The sequence below is a fragment of the Penicillium odoratum genome, assembly GCF_028828045.1.
Source record: "Penicillium odoratum strain IBT 22623 chromosome Unknown utg000008l_segment0_segment0, whole genome shotgun sequence".
NCBI lineage: Eukaryota > Fungi > Ascomycota > Eurotiomycetes > Eurotiales > Aspergillaceae > Penicillium > Penicillium odoratum.
The window spans coordinates 1,185,704-1,205,959 of NW_026643150.1; the positions used below are offsets into that span (position 1 = coordinate 1,185,704).

The following is a 20,256-nucleotide window of genomic DNA, read 5'->3' on the forward strand; positions in this document are numbered from 1 at the left end:
GCCGGGCTATAGGTTAACAGCTTTTTCGGACACGTAATCGGTGGATCAGCTCTAACTTAAAATCTTGTTCTGTGAATAGTAAAGTTGGCTTCTAGGAATGTGGGGTCCTCCGCATGCTTTAACTACGCTCACATGGTGCGGGGGAGCCTCATTGGAGCAATGCGATGAGATCATACTCCGTACATTCCAGGTCTTTCGCTTATCAACAGATGCATGTGGTCAACAGCAGGGAACGAGAACAATATTTATCTGATATGTCTTATGTATGCCGCTAGTTCTATGTGCAACTGGTTGACCGCGCATACGCGGACCCAATACAGTACATTGCATCATCATGCATGGATTTAAGAAAACCGGACTCCTTGGCTAGGATCCCAGGTGCCAGGTTGCGCACGAGGGGCCGGTGCAGGAACTGCACCTGGGCCAGCGTTTGGGGCCATGCCTGGTGGTGCGCCGGCAGAATCAAATCGGATCCCCATATTAGGAGACCACATCCCAGGTGTAGGAACGGAAGGAGGAGGAACCGCCGCGCGCAGGGGTTGAGGCGCTGTGAGTGGCGCTGAGGGTTCCGGGGATCGGACGTGGACCGGGGGAGGTGGTTGGGATGGGGGCTGGGAGGGCGGAGGGGCCGCATATGTAGGGACGTGGTGGGTACGAGACGCCTGGTGGGTAGATTGACGTAAATGAGGCTGGGAAATGTGTAGAGACGACATGGCGGTGACGTTCGAGATTTCACTAATGATTGGGTCAGTTATGGTTTACCATGGAGGAACGACGCACTCACGCTTCCAATTGACTAGCCTCCATTCGTCGCTGATGCACAAATGCCTTCGCATCATCGCGGAATCGGCTCACAATCTTGGCCAGGTCGTTGTAGAACTTGCGCCCAACCTCGAGATTTGAGATAATCTCTTTATACTTCAGGTATCCGTTTTCCAGATCCTGTAGGGCAGTTTCCCGCTCCTTTGTGGAGGTATCTCCTTTGTGCGCTCGTGTGAAGGCTCTGTTGGCCTCTCGCACCTGTTCCTCAATCTGCTCTTGCTCCGTCTGTTCTTGAACTAACATCTGCCGATCGGAGTCATAGTATCGCAAATGCTCCTCAAACAGGTCCTCGAACTGACTTGCTTGGATGGCCTGCATGGGAAACTCACGTTCCAACCGGGCGGTTTCCTTCAAAAGGGCCGGATCTGTTGATATTAGCAACTTTGAATTAAACTTGTTCAAGAATCAGAGGTACTCACGAATATCATCGGCACGGCCTTTCTCCTTCAACGCCTGAATTCGTCGGCGTCGCCGGTTTTCCATCCGACTCACCTCACTCAAGCAACTCCGCAGCTTGATAGACTCCCTTTCCAGCTCTGGTGGTATAGTGGCCCTGCGGCTACTAGGGACGTAGGACTCCAGATCTCGATTTGTCCCCGTGAGAACAAGAAATACAGACTCAGAATCCTGGAGCTTGCGGTTGACAAGCTCATCGCTACTGTGTGCGGATGTGAAATAGCCGCTGATCTCTTTTGAGGTATTGTAGATTTTGGGAGCCGCTTTCTCCGATGTTGGCCGGTTCCATCGATCAGTGCCATATTTGCGGAGTGCAGCATCGTCCTCGGCCTTTTCGGCGGCCAAAAGTTCAACGCCTTCATTGTAAATGGTCACGTCATTGGCCTTGACCTTTGCAGTGTCCTCGACGGAGCGTCGCAGACGATTGAGCCCATCTTGCTGGCGCATCTCCTCTGCATGTGAGACCAACGTTGGCGGAAGCCCTAGTGGCTTCTCCAAAGCTTGCAAAGAACCTGGTAAGTTCAATGAAGACAACAGACTGGACAGCAGAGTTAGCCATGAGTTTTAAAATGAGGGTTTTGTGCACATACTCCCGAAGCTTATCAGTCATAGACTCCAACTCTCCAATCAAGCTTTCATTGATCAGTCGATCTCGGCGATCGGAGTAGATGCTAGCCGCAATGTGTACCGCATAGGGAACCAGTCTCGCGAAAAGTGGCTGACCAAGTGGGCCATCGCTTCCAAGCATGGATATGGCATCTGTGACTTGTGATGGGGCCTTGGAAGCAACCATACTAGCGCGTTCAATAGACTTGAGCTCGGACTTTGTAGGCACAGGATTTAAATAAATCACATCGTTATCCTTCTCCGCTCGTTTCAAATCCTCGGTCACCTTGCTCTTGAGGCCGTTCAAATCACCTAGCACGGTCCGATTAATCCACTGTGATTCTTTCAGGCCTTCTTTGACACAATTCAAGCCATCGCGTAGTCGTGCAACCTCCTCTCCATACTTGCGCTTTTCCAGACAATCGAGTGCCTGGCGGAATTGTGCCGCTCCTGCAAAGTGATAGTTTTTGGCAGTCATGTGGTGGATCCATTCGGTACTGATTGCGTTTGACTTGACAGCGAATTCCCCTGCATCGCCATAAAAGTCGGATACTTTGGCTGCAAGTTTCGCAATCGAAAGATCTTTCAGTCCGTCCTTCACAGCCTTCTGCCAGAAGCACTCTTGGCCCTGTGCGAGCAACAGCTGTTCCAAGCTCTGCAGGGTCATGTCATCCATATCTTCTGGGGGCGAGGTGCGAAGGTCGGGAAGAATATCCTTGCGTAGGTGGCTCAAGACTCCAGCCGCTTGGCAAGAGTAGTTACAAGCTTGCTTGAGGCCATCCGCGGTCGTGCGGTTCACTGAATAGGCAAGTTGGGAGTATAGGGCGGCGAGGTTAAAAAGCACATTGGCCAGTTCAAAGCGAAGGTTATTCTGCGATACTGTAATAACCGTCAGCGCTGCCTTATTCCACCGCAAGCCTCGACACCAATTGTCTCTCTGTATCCAGTCACCACTTACCAGGTCGCGAGGCGTTGAACCCGAATGCCGGATACCATGCAAAGTCGACGCCAACCTATTTGTTACAAATTGTCAACCACAAGCTGAAAAAATTACTGGACACACAAGGAGGACTGCGCACATACATCAACCGGGAACTTCCCGCCGAGCCATTTCAACTGCGCCGCATATGTGACCAGTCGACTAATGCCGCTAATATGCGGCTCTTGTACATTGATAGCCTCGGTTCGCAGACGATCGATAATTATCAGATCATCAGCGAACATATCAGGGCGCTGGTCATATTTGGAAGAAATGTACTGCGTGATTGCATCCGACAGGGAGACAGCGTGGGAGCGACGAAACGGAAGCTGTAGAATATTGCTGGAGCAGAAGAGGTTAGTAAGCTTCCAAAGAGTCTGCACTTTTTGTGCGACCGGCGAACTCACGATGTCATGTCGGGTGTTTTGCAGCTTGCACATGTGGGCAAAGAAACGTTTGTTGACGAGGTTGCTCTGGCGCCAAAAACCCCCACCCGGTAACGGAATGACGTTGTGCCGCCTGAGGCACTCAGCTCTGCAATCTGATCTTGTACATACTGAGTATAGAAATAACTATACGATTACCTAGTACATATGTTTAATCTCGGGAGGTACTTTTGACGCATTATATTATGTAGTACATACATGCCTACTCAGCTGTTCGATTATATGAAGTATCGAGTCATTCTCATATTTGCTGTGAGCATCAAGCTCATCCATGATATTTACGTGAACCTAACTCGAAGGCAAATACTTATAACAGTGGATAATATATCCCTCATCAGATAAGTCACACGCCGTGCTTCTAGAAGCCTTTCATATACACTTCCCCTCAATACACTTAAAGATTCTGAGCGGGATCAGGTGGTTGGGTCGTTGGAGCTTCACTCTGGAAGCTCGGTAATTTTGGCCTTGATATACTCAAACATGCTGAGTAGAATCATGTTGTTGAGGCCAGTTCGAATCAGAATGATCGACATACCCTTATACATACTCGCTTTGGCGACGGCAACGGAGGCCTCGCCAATCTCTTTCGATTTACCGAGCAAGACGCTTTGAGCACGGGTCTTGCGGGTGTCAAGAGGATAAGTCTGCGAGTTTGTCAGTGATTAAATTTAAAGTACAACAAGATCTAGGCACTTACGCAAACCCATGGGACAGTGCTACATATGGCACCGGCAATCATGGGAGCTCCGAAGGGCGATTTATTATCGCCCAGCTCCTTCGCTGCCACCTGCTTGACAGTCTCATAAACGCTAAAATATAGTGCCGATCCCACAGTATCACGCAAGACATGAAGACGGAAGCCCGTGTATAGGCCTCTGAAACCATGGCGCTGTATTATCTGCCGGATAGCTGGGATGGTTCCTAAGCGGGGCTTGCGGCGCAGGTCGGGGTCCCGAGCAGCGTCAGGGGCAGCTTGAGCACGATTAGACACCAAGACCGAAGTCTGTACAACATTCTTGGCCAACTCAAATGGGCCTTTTCAAGTTAGTCAAGCTACTGCATCAAGTATCACCAAGAACAATCCTTACAAGCAAGCGGTGAAGATAGGAGTCCGGCCAGAGCACCTGCAGTAGCAAACGTCAAAACTCCCGTGAATGTGGGCGTGCTGCCAGTCTGATTGTAATCCGCCAGGGGCGACGTTCCGGTGATTTGCTGAATTGTTTCAGAGATTCGAAGTTTAGCCCAATTGTAGGACGTGAAATTGACGACCCGGACTGCGGTGACACTGGCTAAGGGAGGGAGAGCGCCTGTGATATTGGGTCAATGTCTCATCCAAGAGCAAGCAACGTGATCCATAACATACCAGCAACATAACCACGGGGTCCCTCAGTCCGCCACAGGTAGCGCATGCATTGGAATATGTTCTTGAAGTTATGGCTAGACATACCACTCCATCAGCCAGATTCGTCTGAGTCTATCAGAGACAAAGGGCACTTACGTCTGCATGCGTGTCTTCACATTCTCCAGTGGTGTCTTTCCATATCAAATGATCACAAGTTAATATGCCTTGTCTCTAATTCTGCCTCAAGAGAGCCAGCAGGGATATTTGGAATCACTCACCACCGCCAAAGTCGCACAGACAGTTGATGCACCTGAGGCCACCTGGGTCTGATACTTCTTCAGAAGGCTGTTCCGGGTTTTCTCGTCCATAATCCAGGCGTTCTGAGATGGCATTGTATCAGGGGAATTGCTCGAGGAGAAGAGTGCATGTTCGGTTTGTTTATCAATAGTCATGCCTGACATGTGTCGATCTCGAATCCTCAAATCTGCCGGGATGAAGCTCAATTCGTCAGAGTAACCGAACTATAGGTGGTGGGATAGATATTGCTTTGATCGCAACACCAGGCTGGGGAACCCTATGGAACGCAAACCGGTCTCTCAGTACTCGAGAAGACCGTTCAGCGTCCCACAATTATCCATTCGTATGACCCTTGCAGTCTAAGTATTCCTGAACCACAAAAGCGATCCCTGGGGATCTGCTAGAGTAGGTGTATTGGAAGGTATGGTGTGAGACTGGTGATACGAGATCGGATGAAAAAGGTTGGTCTCCGCAAATATTGACCCCGCGGCGGCGATCGGCAGAGCAGCAACCTCGTTCTTGTTTGGACAGTTTTAGCTCGTGTCGAAAATACTGTCCAGGGGTTTCGTGGTTCCAGATAGGCTGGACTGGATTAATCAGAGAAAGTCCTCGGTCGCAATGGGTGAAATGTGATCTGGTACGGCAGCTGAAGGAAATTAGCATTGGTGCTAGTGGGGTTTCTCCCGACAGACTCGACTGCAGGGAAAGCCACAGAATGAAGAATCCAGAATGGCATAACTCACCGGTACAGATCTCAACCCGATCACGAAGCAGGAGCTCATAGACCAGAGGTGAAAGAGGGAATGAGGGTAGGGCAAATAGGCATGTGGACCGAGCTTCGTGATTTCGCTCAAATAGGTTTAGTGCGAACTTAGTGACGTCGTGAACATTGCCTCCATTGTATTGTACGGAGTACTATGTAGATATGAGTTTCACACCAGGTAAAGAGATTCTCTATAATATATTTAAGAGCATTTCCATATATCTATTGGTGATCTTTGTTTCTATATGGATGACGTTCATTGCTGGCCGATTTCTCGTCAATTTGTAGCTATGACCCCAAACCTCTGCGGAACAAGGCTTTCCCGCTGTCGAAGTCGGTCTCTTGCTGCACATCAGACTTTGATGCTAAAAGCCGGATTTTGATCTACAGAAAATTATAAGTTGACAAGCAACTTTGGAAAAAAAATCAGAAAAACAATTACCATAGCTGAGATGAGAGAAGATTAACATCACCAAGATAAGGTCTGGGGAGATCCATGGATCAATGACATCCTATCGTAGAATAGACATCCGCTCTTGCGGAAGACCCACGAAAGGAATGATAAGTAGTGGTTGACCCAAATCCCGGAAATTGGAAAGCGTTTGCAGAAGTTCCAGAGTCCAGAGTCCAGACTTGGGTCAAGAAATCTGGGGAGCTGCTGATTGGGGCGCTTTGCGGATCATAAAGATGACTTTTCAGGTTTTCATCACGTAAATATTGCATTTGCCCGTCCAATGCCTTAACAATATGTTAGCTTAGGGTATGGATTCCCCCTCCCTAATACGGCCAGTAGAAAGGGTTTGTGCTCTTAGTGGCTTTTTAGTGCGACCGGATATACCTCCATCCACTACCTGACTTTATCCTATCCCGTCATTTCCTCATGGCCGTGTGGGGTAAATGGAGTCTCTTGTGTTTTCGCCTTCTGAGCTTATGTACACAAAATCAGGCAAATGACTGACCAGTTGACGTTTGGGACAGCACGTGATAATCAACCTAAGATGAACATGCTAATTCATGCCGATATGTTAATCTAAGTGTTTTGTATAACCTTAGAACCAAACGATATATTACCGGAGTTTTATTCTTATACATAGATTTGTGCAACCATTGATACCCCATATTCATGAGTTCTGAATCCTCGGGTCCTCGGGACCTCGGTCGAATCCCCGCAAAATAGTAGCTCCTGCCCCACTCGTGATTTGAATGGAATGCCGACTGGTCCCTAACTTACATATAGCCCACTCTGAACACCACACCGTGAGAGTACCATATCGCTCTGATTTTCGAACTCCTATAATTTCATCATGGGTAAGAAACAAGCAGGTCCCGCCTATGTCCTGGGTGTGGGCATGACCAAATTCATCAAGCCTCGTGGCAAGGTTGATTATAATGAGCTGGGCTACGAGGCTGGAGTCAAAGCCATGCTTGATGCCCACATCACCTACGATGACGTCGACCAGGGTGTTGCATGCTACGTGTATGGCGACAGCACCTGCGGTCAGCGAGTGTTCTATCAATTCGGTCTCACAAACATCCCTATCTACAATGTTAACAACAACTGCTCGACTGGTTCCACTGGCTTGGCTATGGCTCGTACACTGGTCTCTCACGGGGCCGCTGACTGTGTCCTGGTTGTTGGCTTTGAGAAGATGAATCCCGGTAGCTTGCAGTCCGTGTACAACGATCGCACTGGGCCAACTACCTTGTTTGGAACAATGATGGCGGAGACTCGAGGTGTGACCAATGCGCCCGGTGCTGCACAGATGTTCGGTAATGCTGGTCGGGAATACATGGAGAAGTATGGCACTACCCAAGAATTTCCTCAGGGGGCTTCACAGCTAACACTAGATTCCTTTAGGTACGGCGCAAAGAACGAGGACTTTGCTGAAATCGCCCGCATCAACCATGAGCACTCCAAGCGTAACCCATACTCCCAGTTCCAGGACGAATACTCCCTCGAGCAGATTATGAAGGCGCCCATGATATTTGAGCCGCTCACTAAGCTCCAGTGCTGCCCGACCTCAGATGGTGGTGCCGCTGCCGTCATTGTGTCCCAGGAGTTCCTCGATGCCCGTCCCCACCTTAAGGAACAGGCCATTCTAATCGCTGGCCAGACTATGGCAACCGACACCGACAAGCTCTACAATACCAGCGCGATTGAGCTGATGGGCTTCGACATGTCGCGGCACGCAGCCCGCACTGCCATCGCTGAGGCTGGGGTGAATGTCAAGGATATCAAGGTTTGCGAGTTGCACGACTGCTTCTCTGCCAATGAGATGATCACGATCGATGCCCTCGAGCTCTCTGAGCCCGGCAAGGCACACGAGATGGTCCGCCGTGGCGACATTACCTATGGCGGTAAGATGGTCATCAACCCGTCGGGCGGTCTCATCTCGAAGGGTCACCCCCTCGGTGCCACCGGTATTGCTCAGTGTTCTGAGCTTGTCTGGCACCTGCGTGGCTGGGCCAACAACCGTCTCGTTGATGGTACGAGCGCTGCTCTGCAACACAACCTTGGCCTTGGTGGTGCTGTTGTGGTGAGCGTGTACAAGCGTGCTGATGGCAAAGTTGCCGTTCCCGTTCCATCGGACGTTGTGGGCAAGATCAATGGCCTTGGATATAACCCAGCTGTCGAGGCTCGTGGGTTCACTGCTGAGCAGGCCAAGTCGGTGTGTAGCAAGAACCACAGTGATAAGTATGCGGCCGCCGATGTCCAGGAGCGGGTTCTTGCCCGTTTCTAAGATTGATTCCGTCGAAATCTGTAAACAGTCGCACATGATCATGATCCAAATTAAATTTACTTACTCTCGCTGTACTTCAATCTACTCGGTAGGCTTGGCATCTATCGTAGCATTTATGCATATATACAAAAGTGAGCAATCCTAACATCACGTATGCGTATCCGCCCAGTCACTTGGAAGCTTATAATCCGGCGGAATCCGATACTGTCCCTGGCACGTCCCAGGATTGAAACACTGAAGATTACAGCGGCCATATAAACGACAATAGCAATCCTCTGCACTAGGACAAGCATCCTGATTAAGCTGGCGCAGCTCCAACTCCCCATCTGCATTCGGCTTTGCAAACAGTATATGCCACAGATAAGATAAAATCCGGCCGGCAACCCGGTCATCCAAAGGCGCAGCCTTCCCACCATGAGTCTGAGAACTGCGACTATCCGCAAGTCCATCAAGCAACCACTGCCGTAACGCAACATACTCCATTCGCGAATGCTGCCATATCCGTTCCCTCGACACGACAAACTGCGCACAGCACTGTGACCGCACCGCGTCCGTTCGCCGGAGTTCCAGCCTCGCTTTCCGTTCTGCGGCGCTATAGTCATCACCACCGAAGATATTCGCGAACGCATTCGGTAGCGCCGTATCCGATGCGGCGCGCGCGCTCCACGGTTCAAGCGTGGATTGTAGTCGCATCTCCAGACTGCCCTGCGCCGCTACGGTGCGTGGACATGTACTCGTACTCCAATCACAGCGCAGGTTGTAGTAACCCCTCTGCTCCAATGCGCGGGGTACATCTAGTACGGCGAGGAGAGCGGCATTGTCATAGTCGGGCGCATCATTGTGCCATGCCCATCTGGATCCGTGGACGAATACAGCGCCAGCAGCGGGGATGTCGGCATAGTTATCGATTATAAATGTAAGGTAGGCCATTGCTTCGTGCCCGCGGTTGGCGGGGACTTGGAGGTAGACTGAGCTGAGGTCTTTTGGGGCGTCGACATTATACACGCAGAGATGGTAGTGGTCTGTAAGTGCTTCGAGCCATTTTGGATCACCGTCTGCGGCTACGCGCGAGACGACCAGGGCGGGTTTTTTGAAGCTGGATAGTTTGGGACAGATGCCGCGGGATTCGGGAATTTGGGATGTCGTTTTGTAATTGATTTTAGTCCATGAGTAGGTTTTGTCTTGGGACTGGGGGCGGTTGAGGTAGATGATGAATAGAAGGATGGAGAGGAAGAGTACTAGTTGGTTTGCGGCTCTTTGGGTTTTACGGTTCATCTTGCTGCATGTTCATGTCGTAATTGAGGAGACTTAGCTCGAAGCCAGGTACCTGGGCACGCGCCACGCATGCTCGATATTTTCCAGTTAACCGGATGTGACGGCTGGATATTCAGGCCTTATTGCCTGAGGCACAACATTCTTCGAGTCTTAGGAACAGTTTGTTTCTGACACATGAAAAACAATGTGACTTCTCAATGTTCATTTTAACATAATATGTTCTGTATGACAGGGCTAGGTACTCATTCATACCTAAGTAGTAGTTAATATTTGAAGCATCTATCAATTGATATTCCGAACCACGTGTAAAGTACAGTATTTGTTTGACCGGATACCCCGGGTAGACTACAAAAGCTTGTTTTCAGTGGGTCCCTGATCAATTACTGTAACTGCTCTCTACCATTACTGGCTATCCCCTCTTTTGTACCCTTTTCCTACCATTCTTGTTCTTCAAAATTCATTTAAGGGCACATGAAGTAGTAGTTTAAATGCAAATGGTAACATTCATGGTAAAATTACATACATACAGGTAAAATATATTTTAACCCTCCTAACACCTGGGCACTGAATGGAAGTCCGAGAAAATAGTACATAGTACCCGGATACGTCGCTATACATATGATATACATACAGTACGTACGTAGTGGACTTTAACATAACGCACTATATTAGAAGGGAAGATGCTCGATGGACAGCAACGTGCTGTAGATTTTCATAAGTAGTAATGTCACTCTGGAATATTTGAACTTGCGTGCCATTCAAATCCGTGAATCAAATTCCACCTTTGGGTTGAAACCGCTGAGTTCTATGTTTGAAACGTAGCCCCAACATTTTGAAGCCACCCCAACTCTAAACAGAAGTATCACCTCATTTAAGTGATTGATAGACTGAGGTTTATTCCATGTAGACTGCTTTTTTGGGTCAATGCTGGCAAGGGGGAAATAAAACCAAGTTTAATCAAGGGCCAGATATGGATATGCTAAACTGCAACTGTAAACGTACTAGAATGGAATGTGCAGTATGTTTAGACCAGGTGCTCATGCAATGGCCATTGGCTTTTTCACAAATTCCCCTTCCCCTCCGATTCGACTAAACTGTTCCCTTGCATATTCCGAAGGTCGATTATAGTATTATCAAGGGATGTTTAAGCATGATCACTCGCTGAGTCACTGACTTCAACTTTGGAACCATTCTTGGTTGGCAAAACTAGACTGGCTGACCTCTACCAGTTGAGTGGGAGGTGGGCAGGTTTTAAGTTGGTACCATCTGTAGCCTGAATACTTTCAGGAGGACGCAAGTAAATAGGGTGATCATCACTGCTATCCTACTCCTCACCCCCTTAGGTTCCATTCCCGACCTCCTGCAACTATAAGAAAGGGATAGAAATATAAATCAAAGATAAATTCCCTCCTGGCTTGCGCGCAAATTTTGATTCAAGTTCCCTTGGCTATAGAAACCGCTCGTTCTTTGAAGCTATACGCCGTTCCACTCCTTGACAATCTCTGTGGATATACATTTCTTCACTTGCTTTATTTTGTCAACATAAATTATTCATAATGGCTCGCTTCAACCTTTCTTTCCTCGCTGTGTTCTTGGTCCTTGCCGCTTTTGCTATGTCACTCCCCACCAAGCGTGATGGGCAGACCCCCAGTGCGGACTTGGGACTTGATAAGACTCTCGATGAGCTCAAGGTTGGATTTTCGCCAGGTCGCAGTTATAAACCGGGCTAACACTTAATGCAGTCTGCCACCAGAATAATGAACGGCCTTGATCAGAAGGACACCAACGACCAGATGAACGACATTGAGCACCACCCTACTGTCAACAAAGATTCCGACAATGGAAAAAAGGAGACAGAGGAGAAGAAGGTGGAAACACCCGAGGCGACCAAGACGGAGAAGAAGCTCACCTCTGGCACCTTCGTGACAGCGGCTCCCACCACCCATCACGCTACCTCTGTGCCCAACGGCCTGGGCAAGCTTCCCATTGTCGGCGGCCTACTTGGCGGTACTAAAGGTCTTTGAGCGTGAAATATATGACCTACGGCTGAAGATATAAGAAGAGACCAGAGAATGATACGATGGCCGTGTTCCGACAAGTCAAGGTGTGAAATTCTTTTGGTTGTACTTTACTCGCTAGGGTAAAGGAGCACATGGGCTCGAGTTTGGATATTAACGGAAGTCCATCAACTGCTTGAGTATTTAGCTCAAAGGTTATGTTTATCGCTCTTATTCCAGCTGCTATACCATTACGTAAATCCCGAAAGATTTTTGTATCCCACAACCCTATCCATGATGTTTTGCAAATTACTTGTCACATCATTTGTACTGAAGCTTCAAGTTTTGGAAAACAGTATCGAATCCACTCAATCCACTCAGCTTTAGCTCTTTGTCCGATTGGCTTGTTGGCCTTCATGAAGACCTGTGTAGTATCCCGCGTAGTACCAGGCCATCATGAGGCGCTTTATGCTTTCATCTTGAACTAGAAATTTATTAGCAGATATTTCCATTGAATCATAAATGAAAGAATGAAACGTACCTTGAGCCAGGAGCGGCTCAGGCATCGGCATGGTGCCTGCGGGAACCTTAAGGTCTCTGCCAGGGCTTCCTTGAGCAGGTTGCTGGCTAACTTCCTCTAAGGTAGGTTTGGTGACCTGCAACGAATAAGTAAAGATACACAAAAGTTGGATTGGTTAGACGTACCGAAGGGGCTGGAGTGGATACATTGTTGTCCTCAGGTTCCTCCATAGCAACATCTTGAACGTCCACTTCATCAGCATCCTCTCTGAAACCGCTCTCTTCGGAATTACGCGCTTCCTCTGCCTCTCTCAGAACATCTTCGACATTCTCGCCTTTGGCATGAATACTGTGATAGAGCTACCATCAACAAGTCAGCGGTCACGTGAATATATAGAAGGGGAGCTTGCGGCACACTTGATACTCCTCCACTGCATCATCCCACGATCTCACCAGGGAAGAGTCATCCCAGATTTCCTCGTGCGTCAAATTTTTGGACTTCCCCATGGCCGTCCAATCCTCTGAAAGAGTGTTGGAGAGATAAGGCGGTGATAGGCAATAGTGGAGTCTCACCGCCTTCCGATCCAAATTAGTGAAAAAAAAGTTTCAGCGCAAAGAAGACGTGCTTGTCTTCAGAATTCCAATCCCACCGAACAAATACCAAAATGGCCCCTGCCAAGAAGGAAATGAAGCGCAAGGGTATGCCTGAAATCTTCCAATTGCTGGGAATTATTTAAATACTTCAATGTACTGACACGAAGGAAACAGCGCCCGCTGTTAGCGACCCGCCCGCCAAAAAAACCAAGAAGGTCCAGGCCAAAACTGCTGAAACCTCCGAGGATGCTCCCAAGTCAATCCTGAAGAAGAAGGTCAATGGTGCCTCCAAGGCCAAGGAGACCAAGGCCGCTGCACCTGTCAAGGCTGATGCTACCCCTGCTCGCCAGGCCAAGCCTCGCAAGCGCGCCGCCGACTTCATCAGCGACGAAGAGAATGACGAGCCTGCCTCCCCTGCCCCTCCTTCCGAGAAGAAGACTAGCAACAAGAAGTCTAAGAAAGAGGAGAGTGCCCCAGCGCCCGCTGAGAAGAAGACTAAGGCTACACCCAAGACCAAGAAGGTAGAGGAGGTTGCAGTGGAGTCCGAGGACTCTGAGGCCGACATGATTTCCCTTGGATCCGACAGTGAGGGTGAAGAGGCGGAGGAGGACGATGTCCTTGACGACCAGACCGCCGCGCTCATCAAGGGCTTCGAAAGCAGTGACGACGAGGACGACTCCGAGGGCGAAGGCCACAACCCCAATAAGCCCGTCCCCAAGATCCCGGACACCAAAAAGGCCCAGAGAAAGATCTTGAAGGCTCAGAAGCAAGCCGGTACCCCCGACGAGCCTGGAACTGTCTACGTTGGGTATGTTGATCCTCTAGTCATATCTTGTCATTGTGCTAACGTTCCTGCCTAGACGTATTCCCCACGGTTTCTACGAGCATGAAATGCGCGCCTACTTCTCTCAGTTTGGTGAGATCACTCGTCTGCGTCTCTCTCGTAACCGTCTCACCGGCCGGTCAAAGCACTACGCCTTTGTGGAATTCTCCTCTACTACCGTCGCCAAGATTGTTGCCGAGACTATGGACAACTACCTCATGTACAGCCACATCCTTAAGTGCAAGTTTGTTCCCCAGGACCAGCTCCACCCTGAGGTCTGGAAGGGTGCCAACCGTCGTTTCAAGAAGACTCCATGGAACCGCATTGAAAAGAAGCGTCTGGAGAAGGGCAAGACCCGCGAGCAGTGGACCAAGCGTATCGAGCAAGAGCAGAAGCGGAGACAGTCCAAGATCGATCAGCTCAAGGCTTTGGGCTACGAGATTGACCTTCCCCAGCTCAAGAGCGTGGCTGATGTGCCGATTCAAGAGGCTCCCAAGGCCATTGAGGCTACTGAGACTGCCGAGGTCTCTGAAGCCGTTGAGGCTCCTACAGAAGAGCCCGTGAAGGTCATTGAAGCCCCCGTTGTCAAGGAAGAAACCCCGAAGAAGGTCAAGAAGGGCAAGAAGGCTGAGGAGGACACTCCCAAGCAGAAGGCCACAACAGAGTCTCCTGCACCCAAGAAAAAGGCCAAGAAGACCAAGGCCAAGGCGTAAAAGGTGTACAAAATTGATTCCATTTATTGTTTTATTTCCCATAGCCTTTACGTGCATGCTTCATGTTTCTATCTGCTTCAGTCTATCCGAATAGAGCTTTTTTGATAAAATTTGACGAACATAAAATTAAATATCTCCATTCAAACATACATACATAAAAAAGTGACCATAATTCGATACCATTTTCTTCTCAAAATTCGCCAACAATTTAAGCGATGAGAAAGCTCAAATGGGGTCACATAGCACGCTAGTCCCAATATCACCTAGCCTAATCACATGACCTCGACTTGTAGAGAAAACGCCGCAAATTTTCTTCCCAATTCCTCTTTCTTTCCAACTCCTCGCTCAAAGAATCGCATTCAAAGCTCACACACAAAGAATTTTATTCTTTCCCTCGCTTTGGGAGAAAGTCCCCGGACACCCTGCGCTTTGGTTCTTCCAAAGTTACCAAGTCAGGCAATGCGGAAACGCGCCGCCATAGAAGCAATTCGATAGCGGCTTACTGCCCTACTCCCTCCTGGCTCTGTGTTGCCATCCGACGGCCTCGCTTCGTGCGTTGCTGGTTATAATGGGGTGTGTGGCCTGGGCTTGAGAGGGGAAGGGGGACTTCGGTCTTCCTTGTATTGGGTTGCTTTTCGTCGTGTTTGGATAGTCATGCGATTGCTCTTCTCTTTGGAGGGAGTAACTCAATGGGGCTCATTCTTGAGGCGAGGAGTTCTTTGTTTTTCGAGTCTGTAGCTTATGGCAAAGCGGTGATTTGGGAGATCTATGATCTTTCTCTACTCGTCACAGATGCCCTGTCGAAGGGGCCGGACTCTTAACATTGCCTTGAATGAGCTTCGCATGTTCGCGTGATGATATAACAATCATAGAGTCAAGCACTTAGATCCCAAAGGGGTCGATGCTGATAAACGATTTAAAATTATCTGATGAACATTATATACAAAATTTTTGAAGACTTTTCCTCTTCTTCTACATCTCCATAGTCTAGATTTTAATATCAATGACTATTATTTTGATCTGAATGCAATGGCTATGCTATAATCATCACATCGTGGAATCTCCCACCCTTCAATATAATACACCGAAACCTAGAGTCCCTCGTATCCTTATTGTGTCTTCTTGGCTCCGTTGGCAACGGGTTGCTTCTGGCCAACAAGCCGCACCAACAATGCCCCCATAATCTCGGCAATCACAGCGATGGCGCTCGCACACACGTTGTTCCAAACGTGAATACTCACAGAACCCAAAGGAGCCCTCGGGAACGAAAGGATCCATTCCACATAGTAAGGGAACCAGCCCTCCGGCAGGGCAAAGACAGGTGTTTTAGAGTACCAGAATTGCAAAAACATCTTAAGTCCGTTGGTGCTAAGCCAGCGCACGGTCTTGACGGCCCAATCGAAAGAGCTTTTTTGCGAGGAGATTGTCTGGTCTAGAGAGAAAGAGAAAAGTTAGACGACTGGTCAATAACTACACAAATAGAACACGTACTCATTGCCTCGAATTCCTCCACGGCCTTGTCATGCCGTCTGCGCAGTTTGGCCCATTTCGCAAATTCGTCTTGCGAGCTTGTGCTGTTCATCTCGCGCTTCAGCTTGACGACTTCACCTTTCAATCGCTGCTGCTCGCGGGCATTTCGGGAGGTGGAGGTTGGCACTTGAAGGTACAGTTGCCATAACTAGGAGACGTGGTCAGTTCGGATCTGAGGTTTCATGGAGCAATTTTGGAAAGGAAGGGATAGAATCCTTGACTGATGAGTAGACTTACCAGAAGGTCGATTGTAGATGCGCCAATTGTATTGACTAGGTAGATGGCGATGTGCACGAAGAGGATCATAAGCACGAGCGACAGCATGATGGTGGGGGTTGGCCAGTCGGCCGGGTAGGTGGGTGTTCGTGGGCGCGTGAGCTTATAGCTCAAGAAGGAGCCAAGAGCGGTTAGGAAGGGCGAATATCCAAAGTCGTGATGTTTTTCCAAGAGATATTGGGATCGCGGGACATGAGCTGCAAGTCGGACAAAATGACGTCCGGCGATGTGTGGAAGCGCGAGTCGACTCTCTCCGCCTTTGTCATGCGGGCTTTGTAGCAACCACCACCAATAGCTTTGTTTCACCTAATATCGGTCTATTTCTACCACTTTGCTGATCGGGGCACTAGCAGCGCTAATAAAAAAAATTGTTCATGACTCTATGACTACCCCTGAGAATGCATACCAGGAAATCGCCCAGGTCTTCTCTTCCAGAGGGAACCACATTATGGAGATTGAGATGATCTCCTCGGCTCTAGGGACCCCCTTTATGCAGGATGGATTGTTTATTGGAATTACCAAGAAAATGCTAGTTCAGGCCTACACAGTCGCACGAAAACTGTTCCAAGGCCTAGCGTCAGCTGGAGATGACTTTCATGTGGAATTCGAAACGGACTCCAATGGATCAGATCGAGTGATTACGGAAGTCATGCTGCTCTTTGATTGTGAGCATCTGTCGGCATGTAATTGGCGTAAACGTCGACTTCTGGCAGCTGTGACACAATGCTCTAAGAATGAGAATCAGGATCAGATTGCCTTGACAAGACGGCTGTTGGAAACAGAGTTGACGCTCTTGACAACTTATCAATGCTCCCCACTGCACCGACATACAAAATCCCCGACATTATGGTCCCATAGGTTGTGGGTTTTGCGGCAGATGTTTTTCATTCAGTCCTGGGACGCGGAAGCTTTGTTGAACCTGCTACGTGTGGAGCTAGATGGGGTTCTGCGTGCCGCGGAATTACATCCTAAGAATTACTACGCCTTTGGCTATATGCGTCAGCTTCATGCCCTTGCGAATACAGAGATTGCGGGTCAACTGAGTTGGTCTGCCGAATTGGCTAGGCCCTTATTGGACCCAGTTCTTGACTGGTGTCTTGCTCATCCAAGGGACATCTCGGCCTGGACCTTCGGAAAGTATTTGCTCGGCTGTATTCCAGAGCAACAGATTCGGACGGATGCTGTTGGACGGGTGGTTTGCTTTGCGCGGGATATTGGATGGGAAGGTGAGAGTCTGTGGACGTTCGTTGACCAGTCCATCCGCCAATTTGACCTGGAGAGTGTGCTCGATGAGATTCTCCCTGGTTCTAGCGTGGAACCGCCCACTCCGAAATGGCCGTGGCGGGACCGGCTGACCAGGGCGCGAGAATATTGGGCTGTATATAGGAAACCAATGTAGAGAATGATTGCGACATGCCTGTCGCATTTCAAATCAAAAGGACAAAGGAACGCTCGTGTCTCGTAAATGTAGTTCTCGCTCTGATTTACAGTAGAATGAACGCCTCGCTAGTCGCAGGGAAGTCACAAAGCAGACGAAATATATCCTCCAAGACCCGTCGCATCATCGGCCCGACTCAATATCCACAATTTAACGGGAGATTAGGTTGACAAAGGAGTTTGACTGAAACGGTTCGGGGAAGGTGGAAGTATATTGGGGGATCGAATCATTTCTTTTGCCCGGCTGCTTCTGCAGCCTTTTTCTCGTCGGCTGTTCCAAGTTAGAGATCAGATCACCCAGTGCAGGGCTTGCGCATACCTTTGCGCTGCTTTTCGCGCATAATGGAGGCAGCATCCTCCTTGGCCTTCTGGAATTGGGAGCCAGTCTGGGTGTTCTTCCCTTTCTGGGTTGAGTCAGCCACTGAGGTGGGGGAGGGGTAGGGGTATAGCGTAGACTAACTGTAGCATTGGCCTTCTTCTGGGCCTTAGCCCGATCGTTATCCCGCTGGTTACCACGTGTCATGATGTAAAGTGAGATCGCTAAATGCAGAGGGTAAGAGTTGGGGGGGAAAGTTGAGGATGTTTTTTTTCTCTCGGCGTTGAGGCAAAATCCAGTTGGGAATCGGACGAATCAGGCTTAAGTATTGCAGCCATGGAACGCGGGTTTCGATCAACATCGTCAGGTCCAAGCCAAAATATGACATGTTTTGATCAGCAGGAAATAAATGCATAAAATATGAACATGAAAAAAAAAGATGAATCCTGCAGGACTCCTGGCGCTTGGAGAGGCCGTGATCTGTCACTTGGGCGCATAAATAGCAGTTTCGATCAAACTCCAGTATCTCTGATGTAAGGTTAAGGCTCTTAATTCAAATTTGGTAGAAATACTAAATCATTTCGTGGATTTCCATTGTTTGGATTGAACTTGTTTGAGGAGCTCAGACCAAGTTCTATAAGTATTATAGCCGCCCACCAAAGGGACTTGTTTCATCTTCTTACCCTTATAGAACAATCTCAACCAATCAATCGACGATGGATCTTACTAGACCAGAATGAAACAGAGACCCTCTGGCATCTCCCTCTGGCGCTTAAACATATACCAGTTAGATGATGAAACGAATGTGACAAAGGGTGGAAAGCTGAAAATAGTATTCGTCTTGATCGATCTAATCATAGGTTGAAACTTGAATGAATCAAAGTGAAGATATTTCTATTTCTTTGCCTTTCCTATATTCTCTCCCATTCATCATTCACTGAATCCTTTTGTCCCTCTTTATTCTCTAGTCATCGAGTTTGATCTCTCCTTTTGTATCCTGCTGGCCAGTTCAATTCCTTCCTTTTTAATCTCTCCATAACCCACTCCCAACTTCGAACCACCTTCATTTGCTATTATCCACTTGTTCGAGGATCTGAATCTCCTCTTTCCCAAGATTTCAACGCAACTTTTACTTTCATTTTCATTTTCATATTCATTATGATGGGTAGACTTAGGGAGTCTCTGGCTGGTCCGGGGTATATCATCTTAAATGTCGTCCGAGCTTTCAATATCATCGTCTTTCTCGACCTAATCGCTGCCTGTGTTGTCATGCTGGTCAAGACCAAAACAACAAATGGCTTTTTCTTTTTTCAAGCCGTCACCCATGCCGTGGTAGCACTCATCAGCAGTAAGTAAAATGGTCCCTTTCATCCCATCCATCATGTTCCCTCCGGATACTAACCAAGTCAGTCTTCCTGATCATCTCTGAGCTTCCCATCCTTCGCGGTTACTTTAACCGTCAATGGCCGCTATTCGGCGAGGACGCTGGTTTCGTCACGCTGGCAGCGATTATGATGATCCTCGGAGTTGCAACACTAGGTAATCTGAATACCATGAGCCAAAAGTCCCTCGGTCTGGCATTTTGGCGCATTGTCATCTCAGCTGGTGTCCTGGCTATGGTAATGAGCGTATTCAACCTATTGACGGTAAGTCGAACACCCTTCATATCATTCGTTATCAAACACTAAATTCCTCTTCTCTAGACATTTATCTTTACCAATCGCGAGGCAGGTGTCAGTGCACGACACATTCGGGCATACGGTGCGGTGGCTCCGCAAAAGGTGGTGAGTCGAACTAGCAGCCGCCGCTCATTTCAGCTCAGTCTGAAGCGTGAAGACTCCCTCCCAACCTACACCCGTGAACGCGAACGTGAACCAGCCTTGAAGCGAGCATCTCGACGGCTTACGGCGGCGGCGGGTCGCTTCCCTCTCAAGATCTCATCTCCTTTTCCCAACACTGCCAATGTGAACGACGCCGCCTCGTCCAAGTACTCGCGAGATTCGGCCGAGGTTCGGATGCCCGATCCTGCGCATCATCCGGCTTTGTACTCAGGACATGTTTAGTATCCCAGATGTACTTGATGGGTATCTTTTGGTAAATGAAAGCGATGGCGTTTGGTGGGAGTTTGTGAGAGTGATTTTTATCTGATTTCCCTGTTCTGATACGCTATTTTCTAATTAAGACGCATATCTCAAAGCATATCTCAGCTGCATAGTTCACCGTTTCTATATTTCTTTGTAAAATTGCATAGGGGGTCTATGCCGTAAAACTCAGAATAGTGGAACCGATAACAGTTGGAGTCACTTAACTATTCGATTTACGGA

The 20,256-nt window shown here is 48.7% G+C and overlaps 11 protein-coding genes across 11 annotated transcripts; 5 read left to right on the forward strand and 6 right to left on the reverse strand.

Annotated features, from left to right (window-relative positions):
- Positions 1-344: 344 nt before the first annotated feature.
- On the reverse strand, positions 345-3,582 carry N7520_010667 (putative pH signal transduction protein PalA; the record flags this gene model as incomplete). Its single annotated transcript, XM_057144600.1, has 7 exons — positions 345-735; positions 785-1,187; positions 1,242-1,816; positions 1,869-2,763; positions 2,843-2,897; positions 2,968-3,435; positions 3,508-3,582. 7 exons carry the CDS (start codon positions 3,580-3,582, stop codon positions 345-347), a joined length of 2,862 nt encoding a protein of 953 aa, XP_056990354.1.
- Positions 3,583-3,746: 164 nt separating this feature from the next.
- N7520_010668 (putative mitochondrial carrier protein) lies at positions 3,747-5,112 on the reverse strand (the record flags this gene model as incomplete). Its single annotated transcript, XM_057144601.1, has 6 exons — positions 3,747-3,953; positions 4,007-4,344; positions 4,398-4,616; positions 4,673-4,746; positions 4,808-4,842; positions 4,930-5,112. 6 exons carry the CDS (start codon positions 5,110-5,112, stop codon positions 3,747-3,749), a joined length of 1,056 nt encoding a protein of 351 aa, XP_056990355.1.
- A 1,903-nt stretch (positions 5,113-7,015) lies between these two features.
- Positions 7,016-8,452, forward strand: N7520_010669 (putative sterol carrier protein; the record flags this gene model as incomplete). The annotated part of the gene is made up of 1 exon (XM_057144602.1): positions 7,016-8,452. The coding sequence occupies one exon, from the start codon at positions 7,016-7,018 to the stop codon at positions 8,450-8,452; it is 1,437 nt and encodes a 478-aa protein (XP_056990356.1).
- Positions 8,453-8,599: 147 nt separating this feature from the next.
- N7520_010670 (DUF3431 domain-containing protein) lies at positions 8,600-9,727 on the reverse strand (the record flags this gene model as incomplete). Its single annotated transcript, XM_057144603.1, has 1 exon — positions 8,600-9,727. The coding sequence occupies one exon, from the start codon at positions 9,725-9,727 to the stop codon at positions 8,600-8,602; it is 1,128 nt and encodes a 375-aa protein (XP_056990357.1).
- A 1,556-nt stretch (positions 9,728-11,283) lies between these two features.
- Positions 11,284-11,751, forward strand: N7520_010671 (uncharacterized protein; the record flags this gene model as incomplete). The annotated part of the gene is made up of 2 exons (XM_057144604.1): positions 11,284-11,418; positions 11,470-11,751. 2 exons carry the CDS (start codon positions 11,284-11,286, stop codon positions 11,749-11,751), a joined length of 417 nt encoding a protein of 138 aa, XP_056990358.1.
- A 356-nt stretch (positions 11,752-12,107) lies between these two features.
- Positions 12,108-12,750, reverse strand: N7520_010672 (uncharacterized protein; the record flags this gene model as incomplete). The annotated part of the gene is made up of 4 exons (XM_057144605.1): positions 12,108-12,208; positions 12,266-12,380; positions 12,430-12,603; positions 12,661-12,750. The coding sequence occupies 4 exons, from the start codon at positions 12,748-12,750 to the stop codon at positions 12,108-12,110; spliced, it is 480 nt and encodes a 159-aa protein (XP_056990359.1).
- Positions 12,751-12,908: 158 nt separating this feature from the next.
- On the forward strand, positions 12,909-14,373 carry N7520_010673 (RNA-binding protein; the record flags this gene model as incomplete). Its single annotated transcript, XM_057144606.1, has 3 exons — positions 12,909-12,942; positions 13,012-13,645; positions 13,698-14,373. The coding sequence occupies 3 exons, from the start codon at positions 12,909-12,911 to the stop codon at positions 14,371-14,373; spliced, it is 1,344 nt and encodes a 447-aa protein (XP_056990360.1).
- Positions 14,374-15,482: 1,109 nt separating this feature from the next.
- On the reverse strand, positions 15,483-16,227 carry N7520_010674 (guided entry of tail-anchored proteins factor 1; the record flags this gene model as incomplete). The annotated part of the gene is made up of 3 exons (XM_057144607.1): positions 15,483-15,805; positions 15,865-16,051; positions 16,141-16,227. The coding sequence occupies 3 exons, from the start codon at positions 16,225-16,227 to the stop codon at positions 15,483-15,485; spliced, it is 597 nt and encodes a 198-aa protein (XP_056990361.1).
- Positions 16,228-16,561: 334 nt separating this feature from the next.
- On the forward strand, positions 16,562-17,578 carry N7520_010675 (uncharacterized protein; the record flags this gene model as incomplete). The annotated part of the gene is made up of 1 exon (XM_057144608.1): positions 16,562-17,578. One exon carries the CDS (start codon positions 16,562-16,564, stop codon positions 17,576-17,578), a length of 1,017 nt encoding a protein of 338 aa, XP_056990362.1.
- Positions 17,579-17,843: 265 nt separating this feature from the next.
- Positions 17,844-18,139, reverse strand: N7520_010676 (4F5 domain protein; the record flags this gene model as incomplete). The annotated part of the gene is made up of 3 exons (XM_057144609.1): positions 17,844-17,887; positions 17,936-18,020; positions 18,077-18,139. The coding sequence occupies 3 exons, from the start codon at positions 18,137-18,139 to the stop codon at positions 17,844-17,846; spliced, it is 192 nt and encodes a 63-aa protein (XP_056990363.1).
- Positions 18,140-19,090: 951 nt separating this feature from the next.
- N7520_010677 (uncharacterized protein) lies at positions 19,091-19,995 on the forward strand (the record flags this gene model as incomplete). The annotated part of the gene is made up of 3 exons (XM_057144610.1): positions 19,091-19,280; positions 19,343-19,578; positions 19,636-19,995. The coding sequence occupies 3 exons, from the start codon at positions 19,091-19,093 to the stop codon at positions 19,993-19,995; spliced, it is 786 nt and encodes a 261-aa protein (XP_056990364.1).
- Between the last annotated feature and the right edge of the window lie 261 nt (positions 19,996-20,256).